General features: G+C 40.2%; 3 protein-coding genes across 3 annotated transcripts; 1 reads left to right on the forward strand and 2 right to left on the reverse strand.

Moving 5' to 3' along the window:
- Positions 1-6150: 6150 nt before the first annotated feature.
- On the reverse strand, positions 6151-13885 carry LOC146380229 (uncharacterized). The gene is made up of 5 exons (XM_084939172.1): positions 12609-13885; positions 12249-12330; positions 11988-12147; positions 9018-9150; positions 6151-6999 (listed from the first exon to the last, which is right to left on the reverse strand). Exons 2-5 carry the CDS (start codon positions 12266-12268, stop codon positions 6797-6799), a joined length of 516 nt encoding a protein of 171 aa, XP_084795298.1. The 5' UTR covers positions 12269-12330; positions 12609-13885; the 3' UTR covers positions 6151-6796.
- A 111-nt stretch (positions 13886-13996) lies between these two features.
- Positions 13997-18589, reverse strand: timm21 (translocase of inner mitochondrial membrane 21). Its single transcript, XM_084939171.1, has 6 exons — positions 18099-18589; positions 17620-17682; positions 17437-17534; positions 16783-16856; positions 16574-16679; positions 13997-15448 (listed from the first exon to the last, which is right to left on the reverse strand). Exons 1-6 carry the CDS (start codon positions 18385-18387, stop codon positions 15356-15358), a joined length of 723 nt encoding a protein of 240 aa, XP_084795297.1. The 5' UTR covers positions 18388-18589; the 3' UTR covers positions 13997-15355.
- Positions 18590-20218: 1629 nt separating this feature from the next.
- LOC146380231 (uncharacterized) lies at positions 20219-23948 on the forward strand. The gene is made up of 5 exons (XM_084939177.1): positions 20219-22659; positions 22760-22872; positions 22973-23033; positions 23139-23233; positions 23329-23948. Exons 1-5 carry the CDS (start codon positions 22579-22581, stop codon positions 23576-23578), a joined length of 600 nt encoding a protein of 199 aa, XP_084795303.1. The 5' UTR covers positions 20219-22578; the 3' UTR covers positions 23579-23948.
- The last annotated feature ends 3786 nt before the right edge of the window (positions 23949-27734 follow it).

A 27734-nucleotide genomic window follows, 5' to 3' on the forward strand; every position in this document is an offset into this window, starting at 1 on the left:
CAGCTGAAATTTGACAGTGCTGAAGGAACGGCAGTGGGCTAGATGAATGGTTTCCTTCACAAGCCAGTGCCGGGGAGAGCTGCAGGTCCTCCAAGAAGAGAGAATCTCTCATTTTCACCTTTCCTTGTTCTGATGAAACCGGCGGTGGGTAGCCTATATGTCACAAACTCTCTTGCCTGGATGACAACTTTCCTTTCGGATAACATTTCTGGGATTAAAAATGCAAAATATACCGGCTCCGGTTACTAACAAATTACCTCTGGGGAAGGCTGCACTGCTTGCACATTTTGTAAGTACTGTTAAGCACTGTGCAGCCATCAAGAAGAGGTCCTGAAGAAAGAATGATGATTATATCCAGGAGGTACAATAAATAAAAAACCCTACCTTGTTGACTGCTATATCATTACACCGAGACACATGCATGTCTGCACCGAGTTCTCATCCTTCCTGCCTGACATTCAGACATCCTCACTTATCCTGTCATCACAGACAGGAGCAGGCATGTCTCTGCCCTCTAGATCATATCTATATTTGCGGGGCCAAGGAAACACAATCAACCTGCTTATCATGCTTTTGCCACCTGATGGAGATGAAAGCTGTTACGGGCAGCAGTGCTTTGAAACATAAACTTATTCAGGGTGTCTTGTTTTCCTCCGCTAAATCATGACAATATAATGATAAACTGCTGGATAATCACGGGGTCTAAATATCCTTCTGGGGTATTTTCTATCTGAACAAGCAACATCAGTTCTCATAATCTCTGTGTCCAAAAGGGCAGAAGCAAATCCCAGGTTTAATGAAAAGATCAGGGTTTTTCCTGGAGATAAGCTCCCTACTCCCGTGTTCCTCTCACCCCAAATGAAGATTGAGCAAGAGCCATGTGATTTAATAGGGGTTTCATTAACTCTTGCATGACAGACATTTTTGTTTATTAAATGATCCCATATAAGAGAAAAATGGATAGAACTCTGTTAAATGCAATAACACACGTTTGAACTTTACCTTAGTGAATCCCCGTGGGCCAGTAACTAGATCTGTCAAACAAATGTAGTAGGAAGCAGCACTGATTTGTACTGCAGTAGGAGTATAAAGTAGAACGGAACAGAAAGCACCGCAGTTTTTCACCCGCTTATTTCTCACATGGGAAGCAAACAGACATTAATGGTAAATTTCGTTCTGCGAGCCACTAAAGTACCAGAGGAACAATTTAGGTCCACACTAAGTTAAACTGCTGCTGCACAAGACTGAAAGTTGAACACATGTTTCAAGCAATGTCAAAACACACGTGCGCCGTGCTTTGGGACAGGAAATCACTTTCATTTCCAACAAGTTACAGAGGATATGCATGTCCTGCAAGGGATGGTCACTTGGCAGTTGCTGAAGGACTTAAGTTACGCAGGCAGTTATCCCGTAAATAAGTGCAACTCCTTATTTTCTAATGCATAATACAAACTGTAATGAACAAGTAAAAAACGGGATAACAAAAAGTGATGAAGGTATTCAGCACAAGACAGGATGGAACCTGTTAGCAGTTAAATGACCTGCGAAACTCATTAACGCTCCCTCAGAGTTGCGACGATACACTGTCATTGCACAGGAATGTAATGTGAATTTGAAGCAACTGAAGAATTTAAATAGTGAAAAAAAGCAGTCCTGATCTGAAACAACTCTGCGGTGGAAAAATCAAAAACAGAAGTATTTTTGACATCTTATCCGTCCTCACCCATGCCCGGAATGTGCTCTCCTGGAGACTTCGAAAGGCACCGCTTTCTCCGTGTTCAGTGCGTACACCTTACTCTCAAAATCCTCGTCACTTCACAGGTGCCGCATCCACTTGCACGTCTTGGGAGAGCAATATATCTTTGACAGACAACAGTGGGTAATTGAGCCATCTATTGTGTTCCTCGAATGGCCTTCGAGACATTGGTAATCTCCAAAGGCAGTTCGGTGAATATCCTTGAGAGCAGTCTCCATTATGCAGCTGTTTATACCAGGATGTGATAACCAGTAAAGCGATATACATGATGGATTATTGCCTGTTTCCCCAAATGCAAATATTTCCCCTCAAAACCATAAATTACGCACAGCAAAATCAGTGCCACACATCTTATCTAGATAACTTATTCACAGCTGACACAACACGGTCTGTCACGCATGAACACAGGAATCAGTGAACGACGGTTATAATCTTCTTTAATGTCGCGGGAGCTGTTTCCTTAAATACATTTTACTCATCTTTTTTGATTGACCACATTTAATGTGCTTTAAGTACGATTCATAAACGTTTCTTTAATGAAGAAAATGCAACATTAGGCTGAGCTTATTTGTATGCAGCTCCAAAAATGAATGTCCTTGAGCATTCATTCCACAAGAGGGCTCTACAATTGATCCTGACTGAGCCCAATTATTTTTTCCATCAGAAATCTAAAACTAAAACAGGAGGGTGGCACGGTCCCCCCCCCCTTTTGGTGGTCCTCCTCGGGTCCTTGTACTCTGGGGCCTCTGGATATCTGGGGCCTGGATCTCCTCCATACCTGCTTCATACCCTGGTGGACGGGGCTATGGCTCCCCACACTCCCTAGCAGATCGTTACATGGAGAAACCTTTGGAATACAAGCATGCTGATCCACACAGGTATGCACACAGGTGTACACACGGGTGTTCACAGACGCGGACTACACCTTTCTTGGCTGCTGCCTCAAAGCACATTGTGCGCTGTCTATCTTGCGTGCTGCACAATATCGTTTATTATTTAGTATCTACTGTTATCTACTGCTAGCTAGTTTATTGTGATGGTGCTGTTTTTATTATGTTGCTCTTTGTTGTTTGCTTTCTCTTCTGTTTTTTTTTCTCCATACAGGTGATCCAGGCGTTTTGTTTGTTTGTTTGTTTGTTTGTTTGTTTTTTCCTTTCTTCCCCCCCTTCTCTTCTCCCCTTTGGTTTTTCTTTCTCTCCCTCTCTTTCTTTCATTCTTTCTCCCTGTCCTATCCCCCAGTCACGTCTGTCCCGTTTGTAGCAACCGAAAATAAAATAAATACATAATTATAATAAAGGTCAATCAAATGGACCAATATGGCAAGGCCATGATGATCCACTTGGTAAAATAAATCCGCTTGGCATCTTTCTTGGCCTTAAGACAACAATTCTGATGGCTAAAGATCCAAACGGGACACAAAAAAAAAAAAAAAAAAAAAAAAGAAATCTAAAACTTTGGAACAAAAGTCAGTGGAGCTTTCTGCCGTTTAAACGTGTGATAAAAGACATCATTGTGCACCGAGGGGATACCAGCAAGAGCCTGTAGGCACTCAAAGACCGCCGGGCTCAGCAACAGGTGCAGGCTGCTCGAAAGCCTGTGGCTGACATTATCACTGGTGCGAGACTGCTCTCTAGTGGCGCTTTACGGGGTCACAGCTTGTTCTGCTCCTAAATGTACTCACATATGGTTAAACTTTTTTTTATTCTATTTAATAATCCCTCCACTGTTCATACTTCATTGAGGGATCGGTTGATAACAAGGTTCAAGTATTTACTAGCTCAACTGAGGTTAATGAAGGGTACACTCACACTTAAAGGACCACAGAATCAAAGACATGACTAACTCAGAGCACTGAAGCCCCATATTAGCCAGAATGAGTACAGACTGCTTTCCTGGTGATATTTTTTTCCTTTTGTGCTGGAATTACTTTCACATAATGAGCACAAGAAACACGTCAGTGACAGAAGAAAAAAAACTCTTTAAAGATTGCCTTTTTACACTTGGTTGCACGCATTTCTCAGTACCTAGTTCATTTTTCAGAACTTCCAATGCGGTGAGGAAAACAGCAGTCTGCGAGGAAGAACCCGCGGCTAACCTTTCACTGCCTTACAAATGAGAGGAGTTCATACTGGGTGAAGCACTAGTGCCGATGTGTATTTAGCTGTCATTCTCTACTGTATGTTCGCTGAGGTCTATCAGAGTCGGTTTAAAAGTAAGGTGCGTTATGTATGAGGTGCGTGGTTGGAGTGATGTATGGGCTCGAGGTGGGGGTGGGATCGCATCAGAGATCGGCTGTGAATACTTGTGTACATGTTATATGTTTTTCGCTTTGAATACATTTGCAAGAATTTCAAGCAAACTTTCACTTTACCATTACAGGGTATTGTGTGTGGAATTCTGAGATAAAAAATGATAAAATAATCCATTTTGGAATAAGTATTCTGTATGAAGATGTTAAGATTTTCACTGGGAGTGAGAAGAATGGACAAGAAACATCAGAGTACATCAGAGGGGCTGCTCAGGTTGAGCGTTTGTAGGTGCAGATGAGGGATTGTGGATATTTTAGACAAGTGTTGTTAATGATGGAGCTGCCAGGCAGGAGTAAAAGAAGAAAACCACAGAGGTCATTCATGCATGTCATAAGGGAGGATATACAGAGGGGTTGGTGTGACAGAGAAAGATGCTAGGGTGAGGTGGAGGCAGATGATCCTCTGTGGTGACCCTAAAGGGAGCAAAAGAATGATTTCATTGTCGTAGCAAATACAAGAAGCTACTGGCAGCTACATTTAATTCTCTGGCTACAGATAGAGCTTTTCAATGTTTGGAAGAAAGAAAAGGACAATAACGCGATAGCTCCCTGGTTTGGAAAAATCTGCATTACGAAGTTCAGGTGCCGATTTTAAAGACAGTGGAGACTTCAGAGACCAAAGTGCGCATTAGAAAGTGATTGTGTTGTATTTTTGAACCAGTGAGTGTTGCTCTTCTGCTGTGCAGCCCAGGGGTGAAACTGAAACTGACAATATTTTGTATAACAACAATTTAATACAGAAGATGCATTTCTCCCAAAGCAGAAAAAAATAATGAATTCCCCTCGACTTGCAAAGCTACTAAGTGGGGACATCTGATATGTTGCCCACAATGGGAATGAACGTGAAGTGAACAAACAGGACACAGTACGGACAGAAGCCTCGTAACACTCAATCGTCATCATGCTGCCGCCATACAAAAGATGCCATTTCAAGCCCACATTCAGATTTGCACCTTGGAGCTTCTCGGTTACATCCTCCAGATTGTAAAACCAACACAGGTAAATTTGGTAAAAATGCATCAGCGTTGGACGATTTGTCATCACAATACAAAGAATTACCATTAAAGTACATCACAGGTGATTCTCCGAACAGACCCCGTTTACCCAAAAGTCCAGAAAACATTTAAAATTCATTCAGTTTTTCTAGATTTCTCACGCCCCTCCCCCTTAATGTTCAGAAACTACACACAGACTGATTAAACAAACACGTAAAATGGATTATTTGGGAGTACAGTGTTATTTCTGGATTAACTGAAATGCAGCGACAGAAAAAAAGACAAAAGAACAAAAACAAAATTTCCAAAGAAATAGTATTTGAAAAATTGCAACAGAAGAAAACATATGTAAAACAGCTGAACTCTACCACCCTGTGGCAGAGGTAAAGATTATCAGAAACAGAACTGTTTAAAAAAAAAAAACAACAACTTTTTTTTTGGTTAGTTTTCTTTTCATAAAGAAAAAAAGAAAAGAAAAAAGTGACAGCTCAGTTTTGGTGACTTCTAAAAACCACAAAAAGCAGCCTTCACATCCAAAAATGTTTTGAGCCTTTGCTCGTAGCCCTGTGAGTGTTTTTCTAGGGTTGTTACACGTTTTCATTTGAAGACATATTTAAATGAGAATTACAATTCACTACAATGATTTTGATCATCCTCCAGCTGGATTTACATCTACATAAGACACATTTGCATTTCTTTCAACCCATTGAACAAAAGCGATTGTCCAATTTTCCAACTTTTAACAGAAGAAGAATTCATGTTTACACTATTTGCAATCTGGTGTATAGGAGATAATAATGATGAGCAGCAGAAAGAACCCAGCAGCTACACCGATTACGACCACTCGCTCCGTATCTTTTCTACTGCCAGCGTACATTTATTTCATCCACGTGTTCCCCTTTTCTGTTCGCCCTCGCTCAATCCCATTCTCAGGGTAATAGTCACTTGAACTGTCTAACGTCCCGGTATAATCACCACAATAAAAAAACAAAACAAACACGGGATAATGGGGTAATTATCTAAGACAATTGGTGCATTTGTTATCAAATAGCACTCAAGTGCACTCATAATGAAGCACTGAGTAAACACAGTTTGGAGTTGAAAGTATTTATTATGCACATGTGCTATACATAGCAAAGTTCCTCTGAAATATAATTAGATTGTCTACACTGTGAATTTGTATGGAAGGCTGTTACTCGCTTACTGTGTTTCAGAACAGCGTCTACAGACGGACACAAATATGAAGCCATGCCCCACATATTATGCTTCATAGCATCTGGAACAAAAACTAAAGCATCTGCTTGATTTTGAGACTGATCAACTATTTTAGTTCTGTGAAAGAAGGTGGCCTCAGAGAAACCCTTTATAAAACAGAGCACACTTTAAAAGTCTCTCTCGTTCATCTGTGGCTCCACTGATACCCTTGAAACTTAGAGGTCAAGGGGATTATTTTCATCCTAGCTGGAAGGCAGTCCTGACTGAGGCACACAGGCTCACTGAAGTCATCTGTTATTGCCAAACTCATCAGATGACCACTTTTTTTTTTTTTTTTTTTTTTAAACAACACAAAGTAAAAAAACAAACAAAACAACAAACATATGCACACACACACTCATATACACGCACAAACATCCAAATAAACATTTGCTCTCCTGTGAGAGTTAGGCTGGCAACAATCACTGAGGTTGAACGTAGGAAGGCAGTGCATGGAAAAGGCAAACTGGCATCAGGGATTGATTAAGTGGACCCGCTGTGACTTACAGCGCCGTCCTGTTGGCTGACTTGTGTAGGGGGAGATGCTGTGTAGGGGGGCGGGGCTTCATTTACGCTAGTGGAGTCTCCTCCCTCAGAAATAAGAAGAGTGTTATGGGAGGGTTGCGGGGCGTCGGGCACGTCGCCTTGGGCACACTCGCTGTAGGGAGGGGGCTTCAGGTCGTCCTCTGGAAGGAACAGAGAAGACAGCTTAAGGAAACAGGAAATCATACACACTTGTCCCGGACTGAGCTGCTCAGTTTAGGGATATCAACCGGATAAATGTTTCCCTTACCTTAAATATAATAGAACTATGCACCAAAATAAACTACAAACAAACTGGCCAACCATAACATCCTACAGAGAAAAACATAAATCACCTCTAGGCATGGGGCTCACGCTCATCACAGAATGAGCTGTAATGTTAGGAAGCTGCAAGGTGTGGGGGGTTTTTTTGTGGGCAGGACTTTGACTTTAGTCAGCTGTTTAAAAAAATCATAAAAAAGATCATAATCTTAATCCTTCCTGCCACTCCCTTTATGGGAGAGGAAAAAAAAAAAAGATTTCGGTACTTCTCACAGCTTCTCGGTTGAGCTTTTTGAGATGATGAATTTTTACTCATGCTTCATACAGTCACAAAACTTTCATATATTCAATAACAGCGAATGTTAAATTGTGCCGCAGCAGATGCAGGAAACAGGAGTTACACAGTGCTGTGTGGCTGTAACGCTGAATTCAGTGCTTATTATACCTTCATGCAGTGGCACTATTAAAACTGTTGTATTACAGCAACCCAAACGTCCCCTCCCCGGTGTCTCCGATAGGAAAAAAAGATCTGATATGAGGGCGAAATGGAACCAGTCACATTGTGTAATTACACTGCTGCTGAAATGTCACCATTTCCAGCCTTTGTAACCACATCCTGCTTGTCAGACTCAACTACCACTTCAGATCAAATGAGATGCCATTTGCGAAAGAGGACGCTCTGAAACTTGATACAAAGATTTAAAAGCTGGAGTGGCTAGCTTGTGCCCTCCTACGAAAACACATATTTGCAGCTAATTATGCAAAACAGGAAAAACTGAAAGCACTGACATGACTGTTTAAAGTACATTTAAACCCAACTAGAAAAGGGAGAAAATCCCTTTTCTAGTTGAGAGAAACGTGATTAAGAGTAGCAATATTATTTAAAATTGAAAAACAAAAGTGGGGTAATGGAATTAAAAAACAAAATAATTGGGAAAGAGTCATCAGCTCTCAAAGTGCCAGTCACATGTCCAGTATTTGAGCCTCTGTTAGGAAAAGGGAACTAGGGTCTTTCTTCTCACCTCTTTAGTGTTGCTTTTTCTGGCGCAGTTTAAAACAGTCATCAAAAACGAGTTAACTCACACACAGAAGCAATGCACTTGGATACAACTGAAACAGATGGTTTCATTTTGATGGAGTTACTCTGATAAACAAACCTCTGACTGCAAACCAGCACGTGAACTCATTTTAATTAGGACAGCTCTTTTTAGAGATATAAGTACTATGGAGCACTAAAGGGAACTGGATGAAACTACAGCCGTTATGTGCACAGGCTCTGAAGCAATGCCAAAGCTGATGTGTGTCCCGAGACTTTCTAAAGCTGGCAAACGCTGCTCAGAGCGAAAAACATCATCCGGCAGTTGTCTTCTTTTTTTCAGTTACTTATATCTGAAAAAAGCCACTTCCACTATAAAACTGTCAGCAACAAGCGCTCTGCATCGCAGTAAATGAAACTATGTAATCACAGCGACCACACAGAGTATTCAGTCAGGAAACGTGGTGGACTTTCCCACCGTTTCTGTGAATGAAATCGATGTAAATGCAGTTACTGAGGGGGGGTCAGGAAATGTAATTAACGCACAATTCATCTCAAGTACATATGACACAACCACCCTTATGTTGTAGTGAAACCATCAAGCTGTGTAATCTGACACTAAACTGCTCAAAGCAGCACCGCAGGTGGAATAGGGGACTCCAGTTAAGCCCTCGTGCCAATCAAATATCTTGTTTTTCTTTATTGGGTGCTGTGAACCAACTTGTTAGTGGATAACGGTCGAGCGCTCTACCCCACAGGATGTTGAAGTACGAGAAGGGGGAAACATTTTGAATGGGGCTCGCTTGCAGGCTAACAACAGGACAAGGAGGCAAAAGATGTGTGTGACTCATTCAGCTTTGTTACCTCCAGATACTGCCTCGTATGGTGGTGGCATGTCGAGCTGGGAGAAGGATGCTGCTGGTGGCAGGGCTGTGGAGGGCTCCTCTAGTGAAAGGTCATCCTGGACACCATACCAACTAGGCCAGACTGATGTTTGCTACAGGAGGAAGGAAACACAGAGTTAATTACACACATGCACACACAAAAAGCAGAAGCACAATGAAATACACACATACACACTTAGCCGTTAGAGACAGAAATCTATTAGCTAAAGCCAACATCATAACACCGCTAACACTATTAGGAAACGAGCCGCATTAACTTTACTGTACACATCTCCGGAGATGACGCTGCTGCTGGTTATCATAATATTACACTCATGCATCAGCTCTTTTAAACTTTTTTTTCTTCTTTTTGCCACAGTCCACGGCTCACAAGTCAAAAACCACCAATGAACAAAGGGCAGAACACAAACAGCCGGGCAGCATTTTCAAAGAATCAAATCATTAATGTTTGACTTCAAACACAGATCACCACCATGGAACGTTTTCCCCCCAAACCCGATAAACCGTTTTTTAAGCCTGTATTTACACAAAAGAAGAAGCGAGGACATCTGCCAGTTCATTGTATAAACATAACAGCAGTTGTTGCTTACATTACACTAGGCTGGAACGCTTTTAATACACATACAATCATTTCCTTGAAAGAGAGGAGAAATGAGAGAAGACGGGAAAATAGTTGAGATGTTAAAAAATGTCTGTTTTAAAATGCTTTTTCCAGATTTGTGATACAGCCCACATATGACAAAGAAATCCGTTTTATTAAGTGACAGATCAGCACCTTTGCATGACGCTTTCAAGCTCTCTTGAACCTGTTGCCCATGTTGGTGATCCAGGTGTACACGCTGTAAGTCGGTGATGACAGACTAATGAGCTTATTAGTTTAATCATTCTGTTGTTGTGGGCGTGATAGGAAATGATGATGAAAGTGAAGCACCGACAGAATAGTTCAAGATAATTACCACACTAATAAGCTACATTAAACTAAACTTGCACAATTATTGTGATCTGTATTTTCCAAATCTAATTAAATGCTTTCATCCAGTACCAGTCCGTGGCCCAGGTATTGGGTACCACTTACATAATAGCAACTGTTTATGTAGGCCTAAAAAAAGAGGACTGAAACCAGTTCATAGCTTATCAAATCATTTGGATTTCTCTCCATGGCCTTTATCTATCAAAAGGTTGGGGTTTTTTTTGTCCTTTTTTGCCATATTAGTCTCTGAGTGAGTACAGCTGTCCAAGAGGTTTAGCAAGCAGTGCTGCATCATGAAGCTGAGTCGTCTTGGCATTTCTTCAGAAAACTTTCAGGGTACCGGGTTATGGATGACCACAGGGGTCTCCCTGCTGCACATTCCATTAAAATCTAAACAGGGAACATTATATATCCGAGACAGCAGAGGGAACAAAGAAGAGAGAAAGGAAGAAAGAGAGGAACAGGGGGGAAAAAAGGAAGGGGAGAAAAAGGGAAAGTGTGGGAGAGGGAACGGGGGAATGCAGAAACTGTGAAACAAATGGAAGATTAGAGAGGAGTGAATAAGCAAAATGAGAATGCTGAGTTCAAGGAGGTATAGCCAGCCGGCAATCTTGTGTTGGACTGCATGTTCCTTCAGTTCAGATAGCACACATAATATCATAATTGGTCTTGGGAAACCCAAGGTCAAAGGCCCCGGCATTGCTCAGTCTCCCCTGCATCATTTATTAAATTATTTATTTTATAAATGGGTCACTTCCTGTTGCACAAATCCTTCAAACAATACTAAAAATATCCCTCTGTGTGCTTGCTACATGGACGGACAACACTGAAAAATAATTCAAAATCTGGTGAAGATTGGAAATGTACATTTCCATTTAAATTAATAATCTATTACAAAACCTGTTTCTAACTTTCCCGTTCATGCAGCATTTACAACACCTAACAAGGAGTGAATGTAGCGGTCTGGAGTTAGAAACCGTTGTTAATAATTCTCATTTTGGGGAAGCTCTGAATCATGGAGATTGCTTCCAGGTGTTTTAGAGAGGCAGTAAAGCTGAACGGCCCTGGGGAAGGTACAAACACGATGCCTAAACCTGTGGCTTAGCCCACAGAAAACAGTTGCTACACGCCGAAGTTGAGGAAAGGCATTATTATTCTAGACGTATCCCTGAGAACATCAACAGAAACACAGGCAAATCCAACACGCATTTCAAGGGGATCATAAAACAGAAGGCTGCCTTTAAGAGCTAATTTTAAAATGAGCATGAAAAGCACGTGTTTCGGCAAGACATGAGAGGTTTCAAAGCAAACTATGAAAGCCATTCTGCTGGCTGGATAAACAGCCTGAATAAACCATGTAAACTAATCACAATCTCAAGCAAATTAAACATTTGAGACTACCTCCTCCCAATATATCTCATGAATAGTTTGTAAATGGTAGGATCTTAAAAAAAGTTTTTCAAGACAATCATTTAAATTACTCCCCGTGTTTGCGTTTCGCTTTAATGGGTTTTGCACAACAGTTCACACAGAGACGGTGGGGGGGAAAAAGCTCCAGATCAACGAAAACCCCCACATACATTCAAACCAGAATGTGTTCCTATTAATGGACGACCACAAACTTGCTCAGTATGACACTAAAAGTGAAATGTTGCCTATCGAAGTAAAAGTGACTCGACTGGAAACCGCATGCCTTCTCGAGAAAGCAAATAACTCCCCTGCAAAAAAAAAGAAAAAGAAAAAAAGAAAGTAACACAACCGCGACCTTATTTGACTGTCTCTTTCTCACTCAGCTCCAGTCTCTCAGCCAGCGTGAGGAGGTCCTCTTCACTGTGAACACCCTTGAACTTTTGTGTATAAAGTCACTTCCTCAAAGGTGTGAAACCACTTCAGAAGTTCACAGCCGGATTTTTGCGCTGTGAGGTGCAAGTTCATGTGTGTTGGGGGTTCTGCACTTACGCTCTGTCTCTCACACATCTGATGGAGGTAGGCCCTTCCTCCAACAATGACTATCTGAGCATTGCGTGGGTTGCTCAGGTATGCTGCCAGTTGCCTCTGTCTCGACCGGTACCAGCACACATAGAAAAATATCTTTATGACGATGAATATAATGACAACTCTGTAAAGGACACAAAAGAATGAGAGGGAAGGTTGATCAGATTCAAGGATCAGTTTTAAGCTCCGTATTTAATTAACGAATAATGCATACAATATACTCACATGTACCAGTATAGCTCCATTATTGTGAGATGTTAATTATTAAGCAGAGAGTCTCATAGCTGAGGAAGAAGATTGCAGATTCCTGCCCAAAGAAAAAGGAAAAACTTCCACTTAAAGCAATTTTTAACTCATTTTTCACCAAGGCTATTCAACCAAAAAGAAACAAAAAATCCATCGCACTGTCTTAACTAATCATTGAAAATTTCACATGGAATGTGTAACCCTCAAGCCGCTATCCACACAGAGCTCGGGTTAAGCACTTTTATGCAACTTAAAAAAAGATGGTGAGTTCAAGACGGCGGTTTCTCAGTTAGTATAGCTTCCTGGTCTAGTAAAAGTAGACACAAGAACGAAACTTACTCTGTAGCGACAAGTCGGTCTTCTTGATTAGCTGACGAGGTGTGCCATTCCCCCAAGCGTCTTCGGGGATGTGATGAGAGTGGAGCTCCGTGAGTCAGATGAGGCTACGGCTAGTTTAGAGCTAGCAGGCCACAACAACAACAACAACAACAGGAACAGCAGCAGCCGTACACTATTTACCCACACCGCAAGCAAAACAACGACGGAGACTGGGCTGCTTGGTGAGCATACCTTCCTGCTCTTATATACAAGTTCATAAGCTAGTTACTACAACAGCTACACGCTGGCTTAACCCTGGAGAAACAACTAAACTAGTCCTACAGAGTTTTAGCTAGCTCTGACTGACTGAGCACGCCCCTGTGTTCAGCGATGCCTTCGCTTTCACAGTGGGCGGTGTTCAAATGTTCACAGGGTTCCTGTCTTCAAGCTTCCCGTAAACTGCCCCCTCTTGGGAACAAATCATTGGACGCAGTTATTATAATTAATCGCGTAAATTTCCCCGTTCAAGTGTTGTCTGTTTGAAACAGCACTTATTTAGAGTCGAGTAGCATCAAGCTAATTCGTGTTAGGTATGCGAACCAGAAACGTTATCTTGGAGGTCATGGTTTATAATTTTTTAATTATTAAAAACCCAACAACTTTTAACCCCTTCATAAAAAAGAAACACCTAAATCTGTCTGTTTTTAGATGATTTACAGACGTGTAATATAAAGCTACGAGACTCATATCTCAGCAGCAGCAGCACTGACGCAGAAACAGTAATAAAAAGCGACATTTCCAAGATAACGGCTACAACGATTTACTGGGGGTCCATCACAAATTCCACTATTTCCGAGGGTCATGGAACGTAGCACGAGTCCTAGGGACGATTGGGTACACATGGGATGCAGTCTTACACAAGAATGAGATCAGTGCAAATATTTGGAAGCATAAACCCATTAAACGCGAGATTTATAGAGGTTTTTATTCGTGCTGACCTCCAGCAACAGTATCTCGGACGTAAGAAGATCGAAGCTGTTAATCAAACTTTGTTCCCTTGATAGAAAAATGCATATTACTCTGGATAAACTGGATTTACGAAACGCCTCTTGCTGTAACTCGGTGAAATATCAATATTTTCTGTTTTTGCTCAATAGATAGGCTCAGTTCCAAATTATAGGGTGATAAAAAGCTTTATGGATATATGACTGCCTCTGAAAGCCTAAGCGAACATTTAGTGGTCTGGTTTGTCTCTAATTATTCCCTGCTTTTGCTTTTATTTTTTTATCCTGTTTAATCCAGGCCTGTGACATTAGCACTGTTTTGAAGTTAAAAATAATAGAGGGAAAACAGACAAAATTCAAAGCAATCTTGCTAGCCATTGCTTAAAATGAGACATTAAGTTGAGACAAGTTTTAATATTGGTTTATTATTACGGTTTCCACATTCTATATGGAAAATACCTGCAAAAATGTAAAAAAGGGCATGTCATGCAGTACATAGCTCAATGCGTTACCTCCATCTAGTGGTGACTGTTTCATACTTCATTTCTAAAAATGTAATTCTGTACACAACAAATAAACTAAACTTGACAGGAAAGCATCCATAATATTTTCTAGACCTGTATTTTATGTATATAAAAAAGAGCTTAACATGTAAAAGATGTGTTAAATTGTCATTGGACCTTACACCCCAAAAACAACTTACAAATGAAGGAAGAATTGTAGCTCCAATGAAAATTATCTCTACAATAAACAAGAGCACTCGAGAGAGTGCAACTCCCCTAGAAGGACAAAGGCTACGCTAAAACATGGTTGTTTTATGATGTTTTATTACAACAAGCTCACATCAGCCTGGTTTTATTAAACTTGCTAACTTTAGCCGGCTTTTAATACACACTGACGTCAGCCTGGTTTTATTACAGCACCCTGATGTGTGACCTTTAACCTTGAAGCATTACATACTAAAATGGTGTATTTTTATTATCTTTGGCTGTACAAGCTATAGAAACCTGAGATTTTAAGATATAGTTATGCAGTGTGTGAGTTTGTAAAAATTTATGGGGTCATTGTAACGCTGTAGGGCATTGTACTGAAAAAGTTAATAAGTGTGTTGTAGAGCTCTGTCCATGCGCTTTCATATGAAGTATTACTCAATATAGTTCCTTGAATTACACCCCCCCCCCCGCCCAAAGATTAACTTTGACCTTGGAGGGCTTACAATGAAGGTCCCCCAATGAAGGTCTAATCTATTGTTGAGAAGTTTGAAGCCAAAGTATAGTGGGTAATATAAAGTTTTTACTGAAGTTCACATTTGATGTGAACTAAAATGAAAACAGCTTAAGCTGCTATTGGTATCTACCATCGAACAAGATTTGAAAATGATATCTTGAAAACTGACTGCTAACGACAAACGGAACTTATTACATACTTCCTTCCCTGGGAGGGTCCAAAACAAACAAACACACACACACACACACACACCGCTTCAGTTGTATATTTGTTCCCAAGTGTTTTATTTTATTCAAATTTAAGATATTATTTCAAAATCAAGATCACAATCTAGTAAAAAAACAAACATTTATAAATTAGTAGCACAGGGCCATGTGATCCTTTGATCTCTGCTTTGCAAGGCTCTACACCAAAGCTGTAATTGTTTAACAGCCTCTGACAGTATGTGAAGGTGAATTCTCCAGCTTTTCTGTCCAGCAACACATCTAACACACACTCCTCATGCTTCCATAATGCTGAATCACACATCTAAGGTCCTTATCTGTTATCTTCCACAATTATAGTCCGTCTTGGGTAGACATCCATGTCCACAAATATATAACGAAACTCATATTTTCCAGTTTCAGGATTCTGTAAAATCAACAACAAGAAAACTGGTTGATTAAACACGTAAAAAAAAAACATCAGCGATGTGACGGCCATCACATATGAAACTAGGTAAATTTACACTTCAGTGTGAAATCTACCCATTGAAGCCGTTTTGTAACTGCAAAATCCTCTGAAACTCTATGACGTAACCTGACATGCACCTGAATCTAACTACACGTCACAGCCCGCAACCACTGTGATTGGTCTGTCCAGTACAGCCGATTTCTCCTGTGCATTTTTGGGAATACTTTTTTGCCACGTTTTTTCAATTTAACTGTGAGAGAACAACAATCACTGCCTCAATATAGGGAATAATAATTACAACATCAACATAAACTTACCCGTAATACACCCGCACAAGCATAAATGCTGGCAACAACGAGCCTACGATAGGTAGGTTACATTGTAGGCCCCACAAAAGCATCTTTTCCACTAGCACCTACTCGGCTTATCTCAATTTGAAAATTACTCAATTTTCTATTAGATGGTAGTACTTGTTACTAGGTACTTTTTGAGTACCTATTAGTCTGGATTTCCAAGCGAGCTGAGTCAAGCTGAAAATATGACATCAATAGACCGCAAGCCACTGATTGAGCAGAGGGTGACATCACTGGGTGAGTCATGAGAGCAACTCCTTCATAAGAACACAAACCAACAGCGTGGTCCAATGATGAGATGCAGAGTTTTAGCATGAGTTTGGTAGCAGGTAAACAATTAGCTTGATGCCCTCCTGTGTCAGAGGTGTGTAGAGGGGTGGTGCAGTGGGCTCGGGGGCAATGACAGGGTGGCTGGCTAATTATGCTCTCCCTAGTTAGTGACGCCAGGACCTGGAGTGAGGAGTGCAGTGCTGGTTCACACCTCCATTTTTGCATTGTGTTTGTGTCACACACAAATAACGCCAGGGGACTTCCAGGCCGCCTTGCTACAACGACCCCACCTACATCGAGGTGGTACTCAAATATGATTGAAAATGACAGAAACTGAATAGAGAAGAGTCGAGTTGAGTAGGTGCTAGTGAAAAGACAAAACATTCACTGCAGAAGTGTCAATCAGTGCTTGTGCATGTATGTATTTCATAAGATGGCTTTTTAGCGGCAGAATACCAACCTCTTTAGACTCTGTATGCACTGTCCCCTTCACTCCCGGCTCTGAGCCCTCAATGTAAAACTTAAGTCTCATATGCTTCATTCCATCCTTCAGGTACTCGATATGACTGAGGAGAAGAGACAAAGACTGCCATTATACATGTTAAGGCTACCTTAACTAAAAGCAGGCTTTGTTGCTGAACTTGTTTGACTAATTAACAAAACACCAACCTGACTTGCTGCCTCCTTCCTCGACGGGTGGTCTCCCCGTAACATTTGATTGGCTCACCAAATGCACCAATTACCTACATTTTCAATAAACAAGAAACTTTTTATATGACCTCATAAGATCATCAAGAATTAGAATAGAATAGAATAGAATTCAAGTTTATTGTCATTGCACATGCACAGGTACAGGGCAACGAAATGCAGTTTGCATCCATCCAGAAGTGCTTTAGTGATATAGATATATTACAATATATATTAGCAATAATATAGATTATGTAAGTATATTACAGAAATGGGTCTATTATGGTATGTTATAATGTACACGGTATGAAGTATGTTGTGAATATTCTATAACTATAGGTATGTACAGGCTGTAGTGAGTACAAGCTATGTACAGGATATGAACAGGATATAAATATGAAAAACTATACAGAATATGAATAAATAACTTTACAGAAATCTGAGATATACAGTTATACAGAAATGGGAACTATGCAAGTTGTAAACAGTTGTAGGGTTAAAAATTATCGTATGTACAGAATGATTATTTACAGAGCTATACAGTAGTGCAGTGAGGACCTTAAGAGGACCTTAAATACTGAACTGTAACATTGTTAGCCTGGCCTCATGTTTGACAGTCACTAATATCGTTCATACCTCTGGGTGTGACTTGACTTTATCGAAGGCTCTCCCATACACTTTATTTGGACTCGCGGATGCAAACAGCTCTTGGAACACCACATACAGCAGCCCACCTGACAACACACACAGACGTCATTTCAAACAGGATGATGAATTGCCTGGGTTATGACTGCAGCTTTTTAATTCCGCTGTATTCACCTGTCACTCCAAGCCCGATGAGTACCACGATCAGGTAGGTGAAGTCCCTGCCAGCTTCTTTCACTGGAAGGCATTCAGTGTGGAGGGTTATTATGCAACAGCTGTGCATAGTTTTCATTTATATTAGCAAAGTTAGAATCTCACTAATAAAGGCAAGTGTTTGTTCAGTTATTCAGTAAATAAACTCCTGGGTCATTTTAAGATATTTCCTCTGCTGCTGGTGATAATCAGAGCGATTGATTTATAATCATATATATGATTATAAATACAATAATCGCGTATATTTTTGTCCCAAAACTGCTGCTGCAGTGGAATAAATCATTGCTTGGTTAAATATAGTACATTTTCTCCACAGTGCCTACGGACAAACCCTAATGGTTTGCTTTGAAAATAGCAGGCTATCATGAAACTACGCTCCTAATATCTGAGTACATATATGAGCACGACTTAAATCCTTTTTATTTCCTCGCCTTGCATACCTTTTTGTGCAGCTGAAGGCTTTGGACTCCCACTCTGGTACTTGGACACTGACCTGTCTCGGTCTTCGGGGCTGCTTTTATTTCTGGCTGTAAAGTCGAGACAAATCCCCCGCCGTCTGTGTGTTTGTATTAAGCAGCTTAGCACAGGCGAATTAGCCTCTAGTCCACTGTGGAAGGCCAGTCTTGATAATGTTGACACTCTCCTGTGCGTATGGATAAGCACGCTGACCTGTGGTGCTCTGTGCTGCAGATTTCGGTGCAGGACCTTCAAAACCTGAATATAAGCCATGATTTGATTTGAGCAAGCCCCTTCCCAATATCGCAAAAGTACACGAACCAGCCTACTGTGTGGTTTAAGTAAACAAAACGGACTTAGTATACATGAATTCACAGCTCACAGCACTAAACTAACCCAAAACACTGGGCAACAGGACTGGTTAAAGTCAGTCACCGGATTTGTGCTTCACCGGCGCACAATATTGCCGTCACTCACCGTTAAAGCGACAGCGCAGCAATGAAACGTCACTCGCTCTTCATCATCGTCTACAGCGAAAACGTCTTCAACAAAATAAAATAAAAAGTTCCAAAAAAATCTTTAAGAAAAAAAATACAGTTACAACTAGAGAATGCATTTCCTGGGGAAATTGCAGTGCGAATGCTGATACGTGACTATTTGTTTGTTTTTTAAGGTGAAATCCTGAAAGTGCTGAAATATTTGGGAAGCTTGTTAAATTTAACTGACATACACCAAATCTTTCACCTATAAGCCAAAGTGCAGAACTGTTGAAAGCTGAAGTTCACACAGAAGACGAAGTTTCAAAGTTGGACAGTAACTGAATATCTTCAAAATGTACATTAGAAAAAAACTGAGAAATGACCAAAGAAAATTTAGAGTCAGAAAAAATCTAAATGAATATTAAAATCTCATATTCTTTAAATCACTTTAAGAATGGAATTATGTTTTTTAAAGGTCTAAACACAAGAATCTCAAATAAAAAAAAATTGCAAAACATCTGCTGTGTGTCTGTGTGTGAGTTTCAGCAAGTGAGTGAATTACCATGTAAGAGGGACATCAAATGAGCAGGTAAATTAGTTTTTAATAGTTGTTTTTTTTTTTTTTTTTTTTTTTAGATCTGCAGATGTCTTGCACAGACATCTGCAGATCTAGCTCTTCACACAATGGGAGTGTGTTAATTATGAATGTATTTGTCAGTTTTGGAGGTAAGTTGAATTTATTTGCCACAGACACTGACAAAATCTACTGCAATTTACTCCTGACTCCATGCGCTCTGACGTGAACCTTGGAATGCATAATTTCATACTTCAGTTAATGGTTGTCATGTCCAAATTGTCCAAATAGTATGGAAGCCCGTTTCCACCACTAAATAAAAACAAAAAAGCTAGTATCCATAACTCGAAATTTCGAGTTATTTTCTCGAAATTTCGAGAAAATATGGATCCCAACAAATTGGCGCTTTCGCGAGTATGTTTGCTGATAGTAACACCATGTGATTCAGCTAATAACACAGGGATTTCATCATTTGTGAAGCCAGGCTGAAAACACTCAGCAATCTGTGCATTCACGACTGGATGTAATACCGGTAGCTTAGCTGTAGCATTTGTAGCTGAGGGCTTCAGCTTCCGGGTAACGAGGAAATGACGTCATTCACGTAGATTACTGATTGGCAGCGCTAACTCGAAATTTCGAGTTACTTTTCTCAAAATTTTGAGTTAATAAATCGAAATTTTGAATTAATATGTCGAAATTTCATGAAAGTAACTCGGAATTTCGAGAAAATAACTCGAAATTTTGAGTTATGGATCCTTTTAGTGGTGGAAACGGGCTTCCATAAAATAGACTCTGGAGCATTAGAAGAAGCTTTAGAGTAATTTTTCAGAAATAAGAAGTACAATAAAAAAGGTCAAAACCTCTACTGGGAAGTTTATGGAAGCCCGTTTCCGCCACTAAAAAAAAAAGATCCATAACTCGAAATTTCGAGTTATTTTCTCAAAATTTCGAGTTATTTTCTCAAAATTCGGACTTATTAACTCGAAATTTTGAGAAAGATAACTGGAAATTTCGAGTTAAGTATCCTTTTTTTTTTTTTTTAGTGGTGGAAACGGGCTTCCATAGCGCCTGGCCTATGTTCAAGTATCATTTAAGTTAGAGCTTGTAAAATCTCACCATTAGATGTCAGTAGATTGCAGATTCCAGTCAAGTGAATTCACTTTTCTTACCCCTCCTAATTCAAGTCTATAAACCAAGCTACAGTAGCTCTGCTAACTCTGGTAATGCTGACTGTCGTTCAGTATATCTTTGTTTAATCTCTTTATTTGCTTTTTGGACAAGTGAAGTTACAAAAATCTCTTGAATCATATTTACTTTGGTGGACAGAAAAAAAACCTTTGTAGACTGTTTGGGGTAACTTGTCAAAATTTAGAACTTTAGTACAGTGGAACCCCAACTTACGAATACCCCATTTAATGAAAAATTCAAGTTACGAAGGCACTTAACGGCAATATTTCTGCCCGTGGTACGGCAAAATGCCCGTGTAACAAAATCCGCTGGCTCTGATTGGCTGAACCCACAATGCCCACAATTCCCACAATGCCTTCTGAATCAAGTGACAAACCCTTGGCTTTCGTGCTTGTGCTTCGCTGTTCCACTTGAACAACGTATTGTTGTTGCAGTTAGCAATTAGCCTATCCGGTCGTTAAGTGATGACGTGACGAATCCTACTTCCGGGCCTAAAGTAGTCTGCGTTTAATATGGCTTTTGTGTTGTTAACATGTTTAATGTTATGTATTTTCTTCTATTTAATCTCAAAAAGCTCCTAAAACAGTCAGTGATCACTGTTGACCTCCCTCGGCTTTTATTACCGCTAATCATTTATTTAAGCTCAGTTTTTAAAACCTTAGGATGTAACTACAGCCCAGCCCATGCAGCAGTATATGAACGACTAACCTTGTATTGCGGATGGATTATCTCAGTTGTTCTCCTGGCTGAAGTTTGGTCCTTTTACAGCATCCTGCCATGCGATTACATTTGTTCCTGACTACCGAGAACACTCACGTTAACTTTTATCGAGTGGAAAAAAAGTTAGCTTGTTTATATTATGCTAACATAGCTGTGTCGCTAGCGGTCACGTAGCACATCATTATATACCAGCTAGCCAAACTTCAGTAACCCTACAAACGTCACTGCTGTTTAGTTTTCTGTCTTCATTTATGTTGGAAGTGATAACAGAGCTGTACGTTTTGTTTCCAAAACCCCGCAGTCAGGACATGCTATATTGTATTTAGATAGAAGCTAGCGAGCTAACTTCCTGCTAACTTCTAACTCCCTTAAATATCATAAATTCCGTTTTCATGGATGCCTGGATGTTAAACTTAATTGTTACACCTGGTAGAGAAGCCACACTGACCATTTTATTAAAGATGAAAGACTTTAGACAGTTTTTCAACTCTCAGTAATGCCATAGTGATCGTTTGATATATGGACCTGCAGCGGAGTTTAGGCCCAGACACGGCTAGTGACGTCAGACTTAACGACCGGATAGCCTATCATTCACTCAAAAGGCGCGATGGGTGCTTCGACTTACGAAAATTTTCGACTTACGAAAGACCCTCAGGAACAAATTAATTTCGTAAGTCGGGTTGTATTGATTTTTCAACAATGAATTTTCTGCTTTTAGCTGTATTTAGCAACCGAAAATATTATAGCAACACTGAGAAGACAAATCATTAACTTTGTGTGGTCAGGTAGAGGTGTAGGTGTATGGCGTTATTTTTGTGCCACTATTCTGAGCGCACGTAAAAAAATTTGAGCGCACGTAAAAAAAAGTTTGCAGGTGCAAGTGTTGTATTTTGAGGAGAAATTTATTTTGAGCGAAGAAAAGCTGAATTTGAGTGAACAAAATGTTCACTCAAATTCAGTTCAATGTTTGCTATTATCCATACACACACACACAATAGCAGCCCCTCTCGCTCAGTTTTTGCATTTGCGCTTGCGTTGCTCGTGCTCTCAACATTTCTGCCCGTGCGCACTCAACTCTTTCTGTACACCGTTATATTTGTGCCACAAAACCAGCCAATCACAGACTTGGATGCAAAAAAATCTGATTGGCTGTTCTGGTCTCCAATCAGCTCGAAATGACGAAATGCAATATCCCAGAATCCATTTCGTCCAAAACTCAAACGAGGCAGTGGCGCAGGAACACAGAGTGGCGGAGTTTGAAATATTACTCTTTCTGGGTCACAAAATAAACTTTTAAGATATTTTCATGCGAGAATGGTGCTGTGTAAACTTCAAATATCTACTCGATTCATCAAGATACCCCCATCAGGGTATGTGACAGGTTTTTTTCTTCTTCTGCATTTTAGCAGTTTAAAGAATTTGACGTAGTTTTAAAAGCTGACAGACTGAGAATCAACTTAAGTAACAATCACTAACTTCTTATTTCTTTGACAGGTGCTGTTCATGTCGAACAACACCTGTCAAACACACATTTACGACATGGCTGTGAAGATCTTCTGGCATCTTCCGGGCTACAGGGCTCAGGTAAGACTGAGATCCATCCAAACCAAAGCTCATGTAAAATATCAGGTGATTTCTCAGGACCTGAGAGTGGTGATGTTTAGATGCCTCCTTTTATTTTTAGATTGCAATGATGGAGTTCCTCAGTCTTCAGCAGGAAAGCAAAAACCCACACATCACTGCTGAAGACCTGAGAGATTTTTTGGTGGAGAAGAGCAAACAGACACTCAGAGAGCAGTGAGTTATTGTAATACTGACCATCCACCTCAAACCTGACAGTCTGTTTGTGATGAAGTGTAAATGCTGAGAGAAAGCCTCTGTTTATTTTCTTTTGAAGGCTTTGGGAGTTTGAATTGGGGGATTTTGGAGACAAAGAAGCCAAACCTCGTCTGAAACTGGTGAGACTAGAAAACTCACAAGACTTGTAGTAACTTGGAGGTTTATTTATTTTGTTCACATAACATCTAAACAAAACTGCACTGTAAATGTGTTTTCTGTTTCAGGTGTGGGCAGTAAATGTCATTAATAAAATGAAGGACATGGAATTTCTTGCCTGGATGCTCCTAAAATTTCCAGAGTCCATACCTCCTAAATTTCAGTGAGTTACATCTGACAATTATTAACAGTCCAGCTACAGTTTCTGTGATGCTTTAAATATGTTTAAAATATCATTCTCATGACATTTTTCTACAGAACAACTAAACTCCTCAGCATGGTGAGAAATTACATTGAGATTCTTAAAGAGAAGCAGCAGGAAGAGCACAGCTCCAAACTGCTCACTGCAAGTGGTGATAGAGGTAGTTCCCTGCATCTTGCAGGGCTTCTGGGAGCTTCCTACTTGCCCCCTCTTGAACATGGCCTCCTAGAGTTTGAGCATACTCTCCACCAGTGTCACAAAGGCCACTTTGGATTGTGTCACCAAAACTCTTACAGCGATGGATAGCAGGCCACCTGTCCCGCTCCGTCAGAGATAACATAGTCCAGCTTCAGAGCATTCTGAGGGAGATCAGACAGAAATATCCTCCAGAAATTCTACTTACCAACCTTGCAAACTTTGCATCAGAGCTGCTCACTACAATTGCTGATGTAGAAAAGAACCACATATGCAAGAACTTCAAGCCCCCTTCTGAGCTTCCACCAATGTCTGATGTTCCTCCCAGTGAAGAACCTCCTTCTGAAAGCCTGTCAATGCCTGATGTTCCACCAGTTGAAGAGCTTCCTTTTCAAAGTCTGTCTTTCAAATCCATAAAAACATTTTACTTGTAAACTTGTCACTATTGAAAGGGAAATAAACAGGCTTCCCAATGGTGTAAGATTTATTGCCACAAATCATTGTTACAACAAAGAAATTATCAACCAACAACTAATTTCCTACTTGTTTACATAACACTGTTCTCTTCAGGACTTTCAGATATAAAAGTATATTTACGTGGATTCACCTGTGTTTGCACCGTTTTGTTATGAGCTGTTGCATCTGTGGATGCCAAAGAGAAAACTTTCATAATAATGGCTGGATACTCAGCTGACTATACTTGTCTTCTGCATGTAGCAAAAGTGTTTACTAGTATAAGGCTGTAGAATTTCAATTTACAAAGAAGTTACCAAAACTGTTAATACTTCCATGAACCATTGAGCAAGGCATATTACTTGATAGATGCTATTAGGAATGCTTTCAAAAGGCATCAACAGCATAGATACAGTGGATATCATGCCGATGAAAACTTTGTACACAACAAAATATTAAAGCAAATATGCTTAAAATGCATGTTTAGGCACTTTAAGTAACTGTTAATATTTTGTTGTATATTACTGTGAAGTCAATTAAGTGAATGGTCTCAAAAACCAGTTGCACTTCTTTTTCTTTTTTAGTTTTTCTTCTGGCATGTTGTCATCTTGGGCCTCTGGATTTTCTCGTTTGGTAGAACTGGCCTCCTCTTTTTCTTGCTGATTCTCCTGGAGTGTCTCGGCTTGGGCTGGAGAATTTTCTGGATTGTTAACGCTGGCCTCTTTTTCTGAACTTGACTGATGTGTTGTCTCTTTTTGGCTTTGAGTTTGCCTTTGAGTTTGGCGTACTCACAGTGGGTTCTTTGTTCCTGTTCTTTGCGCTTTGCAACTTCCTCTTCTAGAGTTTTCTGAGTTTTGAGGATTTGCTCACAGAGTTGTTCGATCTCTTCCTGCTGTTTTTTACTTGGGCCTCCAAATCTCGAACGGTTTTCATGTCTGTAGAGTCTGTGTGTGGAACTTCTGTAATTTGTGTTGAAGCGTCCACACTCAGCTCTGCAGCTGTCACAGCTGTGTTGTCGTCTTTAACAGGAGCTGCATTCACCACAGGGGTGAAGTTCTCCTCGGGTCTGTTTCTGCAAGCCTGTTCCAGTTGTTGTTGGAGCTCAAGAATGTTTTTTTCAGCATTTTCTCTGCAGCACTTTAGCTGCAGGCAAAGCCAATCATTCTGTGTTTTAGGTTTGTGGTTTGCAGCTGTCATTTTGTAAAGATTGGTTTTGCACATGTGCTGAGCCTCCTGCAGGAGGAATCTCAGCGCACCCACTTCATCAGTCTCATTATATGGACGTCTGCCATCATTTGGTATTAAGTGAGGATTAGGCTGTGGTTGAGATGGCCCATCATTGGTTCTAAGGTCATGATTAGGCTGATGTTGCAGAGGCCCTTGATTCGGTAAAAACTGTGGATTGCGCCAATGTTGCCCAGGCCCATTATTGGGTTTAAAGTGGGCATTGGACTGATGTGGCCAAGGCCCTTGATTGGGTCTAGGGCTTCTGGCTCTGGGGTTTGGTTTTGCATTTTTCTGCATTCTTCTTATTTTCACCCTTTGGTTTGGCAGCGTCAGATGGAATCACCTCATTTGGTGCCCGATTTTTCCCTCTTAGGTTTGGGTTTGCTGCATCGCTCTTGAGTTAGGGCGGACAGCGGCCAATGAGGTCCCTTCCTGGGGATCAAGGTTTTGCTGCATACATTGCATTCTTCTTGTCTTTGGTCTTACAATGTCCAATAAAGTGTCTTCTATTCAATCAGGGTTTGGGTTTGGGTTTTGTTGCATACACTGAACATTTCAAATCTTTTTCCTAAAAGTTGGCTCGTGTGTGTAGCCTGTCTTGTTAATGATTTTACTGAGTGGGCTGAGGCCAATGAAAAATAGCAGTTGGAACAGAACATCTCCTCGGTAGATCCTGCAGTTGATGGCGACTGTTCTCCTGGCTTTAAATTAGCCTCTAGTGTTGTTCCCTGCACCCCCCACTGATTTTGTGATGAAGGTTCTTTCGGTCCTGTTGATCTTGTACAGTTCTAGCCATTCCAGGATCCATGTCAGGGACATTGACTCATCTCGTTCAGTTGTTGGCATTTGCTCTTGCTCAGATCTGTGCTCTGTGTGCTGACAGACATCTGCTCTCAGTGTGTCGTTCGTGCTCACAACATCTCTGCTCCATGCATACCCTTATAAGTGTGCCACAGAACCAATCACAGACTTGGATGCAAAAATTCTGGTTGGCTGTTACAGTCTCCAATCAGCTCGCTAGCTACTGCATTCCGGAAACACGGTCCAGAATGTAGCTAAGTCCATTTTCGGTTAGTATTTTTTATTATTTTATTTTAATATATATATTTTAAGACCATTGTTGGTTTTAATCTAGTTTAAACCAAACCACTCCACTGGATTTAGCTACATTCTGGACCGTGTTTCCGGAAAGAGCAAGAGCAAATGCCAACAACTGAGCAAGAGGGGCTGTTATTGTGTGTGTGTATATGGATAATAGCAAAGACTGAAATACATTTCTTACACGCAGAAATGAATTTTGTTAGAGAGAGAGAGAGAACAGCTCTTTTACTCAGTGTGATTGTTTTTAATGTACTCTTAATTTGATCTGTTATTGTATATTTTACACATGTTTGTATGGGATATTGTATTTGTTTTAAATGTTATATACCTATGTGGTATGTGACTTTTGTTGCCATGATGCCAGGTCTCTCTTGGAAATGAGATTTTTAATCTCAATGAGATTTTTTTACCTGGATAAATAAAGGATTAATAAAAAAAAAAAAGTTAGCTCAAATTAAACTTTTCTTCACTCAAAAAATGTTCTCCTCAAAATTCAACATTTGCGCTTGCAATTTTTTTTTTAACGTGCGCTCAGAATTGAGGCACAAAAATAATGCCATAGGTTTCTGCCACTGTGGCAGTTGGTCTACTCACTGAAACAAAGACACCCATTAAAAAATCTGAAACTGGTGAAGAAAGCTTGGATCTTAAACTGGAAGTGAAGAAAAACTATAAAAGATATTGAAAAGATAATTAAAAGCTGAATAGCTCAATGCCTTGGCTTCGTTTTAAAGTTTGAATGGTGTCTTTAGGTGCACATATGTGGAAGCAGTTAGAGTTGAAAGAGGAGTACATTGAAGAGTCTGCCAATTGAAATACATTATACATTTTTGTTGAATAAAGTTAAATCTTTTAAAAAAATCTAAAAGTTAGAAATGACAGAAATAGAACCACACATGTCTAAAAGAAGAAAAATCTAATGGTGTTTTTCTAAGTTGAGCGCTGTTGAAGGAGATAATAAGCAAAAAATGTACAGAATAAAAATAGCATCTCAATACTGTCAATGCTTAATCAGCACTGATTGTGTCGTTACTTATGTTAAAAAAGGTTCTTCAGTTCACATCGGGTAGATAGAAAGAAAAAAACATCAATCAAACATGCTTTTATCTTTCTCCACACTCTGGCTACAATCAGGCGATTTCAGTTCATGTGGGAGGAGAAAGTTGTGGAGCAATACAGCGATACAGCTTTTAAGGAGTGGAGATGTGGACATTACTTTCATTTTGTGCAAAAGGACAAGTGTGTGATGGTAAAGATAGATAGAAACAAGAGCAATATACTGCTAATACAACTTTGGCTCTTTACAAGCATCTGAACAGTCAACATGGTAACGCAAAGACCAGAACCCAAGAACCCAGAAGGATTTTGAAACTGAGTGTTTGCTAACCCCGGCCCAGCACCCAGACCCTGAACTTCTACAGGTAACAAAGTAGTGATGTGCATTCTGCCTAGTAGCCTCAGTTTCTTCCTGTTCATGTTTTACAGT

The sequence above is a fragment of the Perissodus microlepis genome, chromosome 9, assembly GCF_051167445.1.
Source record: "Perissodus microlepis isolate ML-2025 ecotype Zambia chromosome 9, ASM5116744v1, whole genome shotgun sequence".
In the NCBI taxonomy this organism is placed as follows: Eukaryota; Metazoa; Chordata; class Actinopteri; order Cichliformes; family Cichlidae; genus Perissodus; species Perissodus microlepis.